Genomic DNA, 9,576 nt, shown 5'->3' with positions numbered 1-9,576 from the left:
AACCAACAACATGGTAAAGAGGCAAAAACAAGCACAAAAAGTGGTAAAAGGGGATTCAAATGTGGCTGAAATGACTTTAAAGTGCAAAAAATGGTGGAAATTAGTTGGAATGGGATGAAAACATTGATTTAAAATGGCAAACATGGTTTAACTGTGGTAAAATGGGTAAAAAGGGGTGTAAAAGGTGGTTGATAGAGGCAATAGTGGGTCAACAGAGGCAACAAAAGGCAGACAGTGGTAAGAATTGGTTTAGAAGAGGCAAAAACAGGCAGAAAAAGTGACAGAAAATGTTGAAATTAGACAAAAATGGGTTTTAAGTGGCAAAAATGTGCTAAAATTTGTGTTAAACAGTGATGAAAAGGGGTTAAAGCAGCAGTATGTAGTTTTTCCACCTTAATATAATATTTCGAGAGTCATTGTGATGGTACATCACCTTACAACAGGTTGAATGACACCTCTGTCATGGTCTGAGGGGGTCTGTATCAACTTCACTGGCACAATATAACTTCGAGGTGGATGGTAGGTACCCTTCCACACTAAAAAACTACAAATTTCTACTGCTTCGACTGCTTTACGGCATACGTCACTTCTCCCTCCTTCCCGATTCGTTTAAAAGACGGAAGTCGAGGCGAAAGCTAAACGTAGAGTTGTTATCATGGCAGCAGCAGCAAATAACCCAAAGAAAAGTTTTATCAGAGGAGACAAAAAAAGAAAGCAGGAGAGTAACAAGCTGAATGCCTGGACAAGAATAAACATTGGCCTGGCGTTCACTCGCTGGCGTGAGCTGAAAGACGAGGAGGGATGTCCGACCGATGCTGATTTGGCCCTGTTATTGTTGGACTTGTAAGTATATGTTGATTGCTTACCGTCTATATACAGCACTCTTGAGTTTGTAATGTGTCTTTTCGTATCACTAAGGGCTATCTTGTCATCAGTTTATTCACTATCTCGCTGAAATAGGACAGGGGGTGGGGGCGACTTCACGGTAATAAAACCACCTTGAACTTAGTGATTTTCAACATCGTCATTTAGCCAAAAATAAATACATTACCTCTTCACTATCCATCCTGCAAACAGCTGCTGACAACAGAAGAGTAGTCTTGAAAGTAAGTCCCATCTTCTTTCATTCGCTTCCAAAACAAATGCACGCGACCGGGAGATCAGGATCTTTAGGGCAGTACGCGCTGGTGCTCATGGGTAGTTGGTTGTTCCTTCTGGTACAGCACTACCGCTTTTGTCCACCGGCGCCGCAAAACTAAAAAAAAAGTGAAAGTTCCGTTGTGCTGCTTTAACATTTGAAAAAATTGGCGTCAAGTGCTTTTTTCAAGGCATCTTGTGACCCCCTCTCAGTGTCTTGTGAGCCCCAAGGGGGTCCGGACCCCAAGGTTGAGAACCACTGCTTTAAAGGGCCATGAGTAATGACCTTGGGGCCTGATCTGGCCCCAGGGCCTCCAATTGAATAGCCTGGGGCGACAGCCTAACATTGGGATTTAAAAAATCAGTTCTTTTTCTTTCTTTAGGTGCATGATAGCAAAGCTCTTCAAATCAGTTTATTTGTCTAATAAATCAACACAAAACACACTAATGTCTTTAGTGCTTCCTGCAGACTTCACAAAATATTAATGCTTTATAAAAGTAGGCTAATGACGTGTCTGCAGGGTAGTTTACATACCATGTGGTCATTTATGTATTCTCAGTAGTCTAGCTTTTTTCATACTACCTCAGCCAAGTTTTCACGGTTCTGTGAATTAACACAAACTTGCTCCTTCCTGGCCTGGCCTGGCCCCTGGTAGCCTGCCCCAGACTGAATGCAGCCTTTTAAAGTGACGGAGGGGCTGTAATTTGAGAGTAGCAGAGAGGTATTATTAGCCAAAAACCCGGAGCGCGGCACCCCTGACATCCAGATGTGAAGTTAGAGGCTCGGAGTGAAGTCGGGTGAAGGCTACAACGAGACAAACTTGCATTCATCACTTCTGCTCTTCGACAGTGATGGGAGCTGGCAGCCTCGATTAAAGGAAGACAAGTGAGGCTGTTAAAACCATTTCGAGCCATTTTTTATCTGTGTGGACGATCATATCTGTTTGGACAAAGAGGATATTGAGGACGTGAAAGCTACAACAAAGCGTGAAGTCACTGCGCAGCCTGGACGTTTAAACCTGGGTGAAATGTTTGTGTTATTACGCCGGGTTGGAATTAAATAGTCCCTCAGGTTGACGCTTTTTGATACTGAAACTGTGATTTTATAGACTTGTGAGAGTATTCGGGGCATCATGGCTTTTCTTCACTTGCTCCTGTGTGCCGGGATGTTATCACTGCCGCTGTGTGGAGCGTTTTTCACCGGACCCTTACAACCGGAGATGTCCAACGGCACTTTTCATCACTATTTCGTGCCGGACGGTGACTACGAGGAAAACGACGACCCCGAAAAATGCCAGATGCTTTTTAAAATGACCGACGAGAGAAAATGCGGACTGCCCGAGGACCAGGACGCTGTCATACGGGATGATTTCACCATCATTAAGAGGCAGATCGAGGACTCGGCCAGGGTGCTCGAAGGCATCGGGAAAAGCATCTCCTATGACCTGGACGGAGAGGACAGCTACGGGAAGTATCTGCGGAGGGAGACGGCGCAGATAAGCGAGGCGTTTACAAACTCGGAGAAGTCGCTGCTGGAGCTGGAGGTGAAATTCAAGCAGAGCCAGGAGAGTGAGCTGAAAGAGGAGCACCGGCTCAACGACGACTTCCTCAACATGATAATCCACACACGGGACGTCCTGAAAGACACGCTGGACATTTCTCTGGGACTGAAGGACAAGCACGAGCTCCTGTCTCTGATCATCCGCAGTCATGGCACGAGACTGAGCAGACTGAAGAACGAATATATGAAGTTCTGAAAGACAACAGGACCTCTCATTACAGTGTTGTTATTTCACTTTATTTACTTTCTTGTGGTGGAGTGTGACCATGAGGCCGGAGCAGGAGTGAAGAATGTTAGTAATCATATCAGGGATAAAAACAAAGCTTAACCATGAACCTACAATATAAAGACAATCATTTTTTCTCCTTAAGCTCTTCTAAACCAAAGATTCTGGGCTCACGTGGCTCCAAATGATGAATGGACTCAGTCAGAGAGAAGAAAAACTCCAAAATAAGACTTTTCTCTTTAGCTTTCCTGTCCTACCATTACTTATTCACTTCTCAAAAATGCACGCTCACACACTTCGCTGCTGCACAGATGGCCCTTGGTTTAGCTGAATTTCCCCATTATTTATTTTATGGCGCAACATTTGCCCCAGTATTTCCAAGGCGAGCTTCTTGGTAAATTAGTCACTTTGGAAATATGCTGTAAATTTCTACCTGTCCTGTAAGATATCAATGAAGATGGCCAGTATACTTTATTTTGCTAACTTTGTCTTGCTTCGCATGGGTGCCATATGTCAAAATTAGTTTCAAGTGTGCTTAAATATATTGTTATCAAAGAAATAGAAATGTGGAAGTCTGAGACTTAAAAGCGCCCCCATCAACGCACTCTGCATCTTTGCAAAAACATCATAAATGAGTTACGTAACCGCCTGGAAACACTAAATCAAGACTATCTTTAACACTGCTCGGTAGTGCTTACTTTAAACTAGTCTTAGGACTATATCTTACTCTAAAAAAGTGGGTATCATATTTATTATAACCAATTTAGGATGGGAAAAATGCATGCAAAAGTCTGGAAAACACTGCTGCACAGATGGTCCTGGGTTTAGCTGAATTTCACCAGATTTAGTGATAGTATTGCACAAATTTCCCCCAGTGTTTCCAAGAAGAGCTCCTTGGTAAACTGATTACTTTGAACATTTCATTTCATTTCATTCATTTTATTGTCATTGTAAAATGTACAAGGAAAAAAAAAAGAGTAAATGGAAAAAAATCATAAAATAAATGATGTGAATTTCAAATACTCCAGTTAGATATCAATGAGGATGGCCAGTATATTTATTTTGAAAATTTGGTCATGCTTTGCTTGGGTGCCATATGTCAAAATTTGTTTCAAGTCCCTTACAATTTGGTTTAAAGTGTGCTTATACATGCTGTTGTCAAAGAAATTAGACATTTAGAAGTCTGAGACACAAAAAACGTTATGTTAACGCCCTCTGCATGTCAGCAGAAACATGGCAAATGAGTTACGTAACCACCTGGGAACACTGAATCGAGACTATCTTCAACACAGCTCATTATTGCTTACTTTAAACTAGTCTTTGGACTCTATCTTATTCTAGAAAAGTGGATTTTATATTTATTTTCATTCATGCGAGAAAGAAAAAATTGCATGTTCATGCAATGTGCATACGTCAAAATATGCTTTAAGTCAACTATAACTTGATTTTGTTTAATTGTAGTCCAAGAAATAGATATTTGTAAGATAAGATATTCTTTTATAAGTCCCACAGGGGGAAATTTAAAAAGTACGAGACATAAAAACGGCTCTATTAATGAACCTCTGCATCTCAGCAGAAACATGGCAAATGAGTTACGTAACCACCTGGAAACACTGAATTGAGACTATCTTGAACACTGCTCGTTATTGCTTACTTTATATTGCACATTCATGCAAAAGTTTGGAAATCCCTGCTCCACTGATGGGTTTAGTTGAATTTCCCCAGATTTAGTGATAATATTTTACTCAAATGGCTCCAGTCTTCGCAAGGCACAAAAGTTAATTCTGTCAGGGTTAACTGGTAACTTTGAAAATATGCTGTTAAGTTATATTACTTTAGTAAGATATCAGTTAGGGCTGAGCAATTAATGGAAATTCAGATTAAATCACAAAATGCACTATGGTGCAATATTTGTAAGACCTGAAATGCATTTCAAAATACCACTTTAATACATTTTTGAGGCAGAGACTTTCAGCTCTACGCATCATGCAAACATTGAAGTTTTATCTAGAATAATTTGTAAAAGATCCTACATCCCTTATTACTGTTGATGTTTGTTTTATCAACAATTAGAAAGCCATAAAATCATCATTCCCTCCAGTACAATTCATATTGAATGTGCAATATGAGTCAAAATGCTAATTATTTTTCAAAATTGTTTCGCCCTAATTTAATCTACCAAATATTGTGTTTATTATGACAGAAAATGATTTATTGCATGATTGTTGAGAAAAACATAAGATGAGGAGCTTAAAATATATTTCCATTTAAAATTGCAATTGCATTAAGGGGGAAAAATGCAATAAGATATTCCAAAATCGTTCAGCCCGCGATGGCTTGTCTACTATATTTTGATAACTAGGTCATGTTTTGTAGAGAAACCATATGTCAAAATGTTTTTTAGGTCCTTTATACTTTGGTTTCAGGCTCCACAAAAAAGTTGCAGGTCAAAAAATTAAAATGTAGAAGTCTGAGACACAAAAACAGCTCCATTAACGCCCTCTGCTTCTCAGCAGAAACACTGTAAATGAGTTACGTAACCACCTGGAAACACTGAAGCAAGACTATCTTGAGCACTGCTCTTGATTCTTACTTTTTATTCGTCTGTAGGCTTTATCTTACTCCAACAAAGTGGAAAGTTTTGTTTGATATAACCTTTTCTGGATGGGAAATAGGGAGAACATCCTCTCTTGCAGTATCTGCAGTTTTATGTGACAATTTGATGATGAATTCTCTGGAAAAGGACCATCGAGCAATCATAAATGGATAAAAGAACCAGAGAGGAATGCAGGGTTTTGAACGATTCATTGAACTTAACACTAAATCAAAAGAAAGTACCTCATCATATTGATACAATAGACTGTAAAAAATCCAATATTGCCGCAGAGTGGTCATATTCAGTGATTTGTAGCATGTCCAAGGGTGTTGAAGAGATAGCTGCAACAGTATAATGATAATCAAAATAATCCATAGACAATCATCTGAGGGTGAAAGCTGATATCAGAAAGACAAATGTTATACTTGAGCATTATGTACTATGAAAGCACACAGTGGTATTATATCACCATAAATTCAATTTTTAATCATTAAAATAGGGCCTTAGAGTCGGCTAACTGAAACATTGGCACTCTGCAATGGTTGTTGCATTGACTTAACCTGTCACCAGTCATAGGTTTATGTGTGTTTTCTAAGTGTGTGTGAGTCAGCCAATAAAAAGTGAGAACAGTTTCTGTCGTCAGATGAAGGGTTTTCCAAACTTCATCCGGTCCAGTGAGGAGTGGGATTCACACGAGGAATAAGACACATTCTTGACTCTCTGTCTGCATTTGTATTTACTAGTGAATTTTATATGTTAGGCTTGATTTGGATGCCAAAAACAGAAGAAATGAGATCTGGAAAACCCTTCATATGGCTGCGTAGCAGTTGACAGAACTGACCTCGTGTTGTAGCCTGGCTAAAATCTTCTAACCTGAGCAAATGTAGCTCTTCTCAGACAATCCACATGAATGTTTCTACAAATATCAAGTAATGTTTACATGCGGACTCCTATCTGTTGTATTATTTTGCTTTATGGGCTGGCAGACTTTGCACAATTCTTTACTGTTTCAGTGCTGAAGGTTGTGACATGGTTTGAAATGCAAAGCCTTTACTGTGCAGCTGTGCACAGGCAGTATAATCTTGTAAAATGTACAGTGTATTAGAAATAAGTAAATACTGTGAGCGCCAATATTGCTATTAAAGAACACTTTGCTATGTATTCGTTGTTTATATAAAGTTTGAAATAGAGCGGCATATATCTTATCTTTGAAAAACAGTGTTTGGTGATAATATGTGGACTGATAAGACTGCAGGCAGCACTCGTGGACTTTGGTGTCAAACATAAATATGTGTGACAGTATTAGAGGATTGGGTTGTGTCTTCTCAAATAAAAAATGGGAGTGTTATACTGTGTTGTGCTTGTTTTTTACAGGTAAAATGGCATCAATTTAATGCAAAGTCATTTAAAAAAAATGCAGAGATACATTTCAGTAATGCACTCTTAGTCAAAGTAGTGAATGATGTAAAAAATGATATTAAATACTTCCTCATGTTGCTGGAAACATGCTTCCAGGAGGTCCTTGGTTTTAGAGCAGCAGTAGCACTGCAGCCAGGCCTGCATACTGTACTGCCACGTGCTTTAAAATCACAAAGTTTCCTTCCATGTTTGCTTTACAAGGTTTTGAGGTCTGCTGTGAATTATACTCACAGTCCCCCTGTGGGTGCTTTGAATTAAGGAAGAAGCTGCTTGTTTGTATTTACGAGGATAAGAGAGGTAGGGAAGTCGTGCTGATGGGTTTGTGGTGAGGCTTGTTTTTTCCTGCATGCTGTGGAAAACAACATTTTTTTAGTGAGCCTTTTAAGATCTTGAAAAAAATTTGGGGTTTGAGGCCATGGAAAAGAGGCACGGGTATCCACAGCTCCTTTCTGAACTGAAAAGTGCCAACTGATGGGAGTTATGTAACACTGCAAAGTACAGTGAGACGGTTTCCCTTGTGGTGACACAGTCACTGCAGATGCATACTTTGAGCCCACTGATTACAGTCACAATGTGGCAACATAAAAGGACAGTACCACATAAAACTTCAGACTACATCTATGTTTCCATAAGGGGGAAACCCACCGACTCACTCATTTAGAGTGGTGGGTGTTGGCATCATCTCAAGGAAAAATCAGAATGTTAAAACTGAGATCCTCAGTAGGACATGTGCTTCAAGTATCACCCTTAGAGGAATTTACTATTGTACTTTTACTGCATAGTAGTCAGTGATATCAGTTCCAATGTTGCATAATTCTAACGACCTTCAACTCAGACTTACATTTAGTTCATTTAAAAATGTATATATTTAGTAAATTCATGATCACAGACTGTCAGTGAATAGAGCATTGTGTGTCGTTGAAAATGAACAGATTGCAAAATGCAGTTGATTTCAAAGACAGATCTGCACATAAATGGAATGTTAACATTAAGTCTTTTAAGCTTGTGATTCATCTTGAAACTTTAACACGCTAAAAAATTACAGCACACTTTACTCATTTAATCATATGACTAAGTTTGACCACAACTTGCTCCCATAGTCCTCCAGATGTTTACGTGCCTGGGGGTGAAGAGGTGAGAGGGTCAGACACAGCCAGCAGTGATGAGTGAGGAGGCAGACCCAGGTCTGCTTAATGGTGATTTTCTTTTTTAAAAGCAGGAGAATGTTAGTGAAGATAAAACCACAACTGTGGGTACATGCTGCAGTGATGAGCTGTCTTTACACCAAAGAACGAGTCTGAAGTTCCACCTTCAGGCAAAGCACATCTTTGCTAATGTTAGCAAAGATGCCAACAACAACTCAGGATCAAGCCATGGTCATACCACTCTGTTCAGCTGCTTCAGGACAGTTTTCTTCTTCAGCTGCTCCGATAAATGCTGAAAAGTGCTCCAAAACTTTGAGACAGTCCTGTTTGTTAACAATATCAATCCAGTGTAGAAATCCGCGGGGGAAATGGCGAAATTGAAGTTAATTAGTGAACTTTAAGCATTCAGGTAACCTCAGTAAACTAGATTAGTGGTTCTCAACCTTTTCGGCTCGCGACCTCAAAAATAAAGGTGCCAGAGACCAGGAACCCCCACTGGACCTGAAGGTGGTTGAACACAGACATCGAGAATAGTCGTGTGCAGACACGGCTGTCCATTAGGAGGGATAAAAGGGCAGGTTTGTGGGACTCAGCCAAACTGGGGGTCCATAGAGGTCAGCAAAATCATGGTCCATTGTGAAGTTAAACCGTGAAAATCATATTTTATATTTGACCTGAATAATAACCACTCTTATCAAAGAAACAAATATCTTTATTTGTTCATTTGTGTAGGAAATAGCCTTCTTTACATTAAAATAACTTCTGTTGAAAACATAATTAAAATGGGTTTAAAATAGCTAAAATTGGTTGATAATGGAAAAAATGGTGGAAAAGGTGATGAAATTGGATTTTTAAAGAAAATAAATGGGCTAAAAGTTGCACAAATGACCAAGAATGGTTTAAAGTGGCAAAAATGGGCACAAAAAGAGGTAAAAGGGAATAAAAGGTGGCTGAAATGGGGGGGGGAAATGAGGGAAATTAGGTGGACTGGGATGAAAAATTTATACAGACTGTCAAAAATTGGTTAACTGTGGTTGAAATTGGTTTGAGGAGAGCAAAGAATGGTTGATAGAGGCAACAATAGGCAGAAAGTAACAAGAATTGGTTTCAAAGTGGCAAAAACAGGCAGAAAAAACTGATGGAAAGGGTCCAAAATGAGCAAAAAATGGCTTCCAGTGGCAAAAATGTGCTAAAATTGGCAAAATTGGTGTTAAAAGGTGATAAAAAAGGACTAGCATTTGGTGAAACTGGTATAAAGTGGCAACAGTGTAATTTAAAAATATATTCCTGTTTTTTTAAGGCACCTTAAGACCCCCTCTCAGTGTCTCGTGATCCCCAAGGGGGTCCCGACCCCAAGGTTGAGAAACACTGAATTAGAGGTCTCTATGTGTTATGATATGTTCAAATGTCACATAAAAATGGGGAAATTAAGTTTTTGATGGGATTCAATAAACACCGTGTAAATATTTGTTTATATTTAAAGGATATACAA

General features: G+C 39.4%; 1 protein-coding gene across 1 annotated transcript; it reads left to right on the top strand.

Annotated features, from left to right (window-relative positions):
• Positions 1-1,907: 1,907 nt before the first annotated feature.
• On the top strand, positions 1,908-6,855 carry fibinb (fin bud initiation factor b). The gene has a single exon (XM_041793547.1). It carries the CDS (start codon positions 2,271-2,273, stop codon positions 2,892-2,894), a length of 624 nt encoding a protein of 207 aa, XP_041649481.1. The 5' UTR covers positions 1,908-2,270; the 3' UTR covers positions 2,895-6,855.
• The last annotated feature ends 2,721 nt before the right edge of the window (positions 6,856-9,576 follow it).

Source organism: Cheilinus undulatus, linkage group 1, assembly GCF_018320785.1.
Source record: "Cheilinus undulatus linkage group 1, ASM1832078v1, whole genome shotgun sequence".
Lineage (NCBI taxonomy): Eukaryota > Metazoa > Chordata > Actinopteri > Labriformes > Labridae > Cheilinus > Cheilinus undulatus.
This window is presented reverse-complemented; position numbering and strand designations above follow the sequence as displayed.

Bases quoted from the DNA above. Each gene is read 5' to 3' on its own strand.
- fibinb (XM_041793547.1), top strand. From the start codon at position 2,271: ATGGCTTTTCTTCACTTGCTCCTGTGTGCCGGGATGTTATCACTGCCG.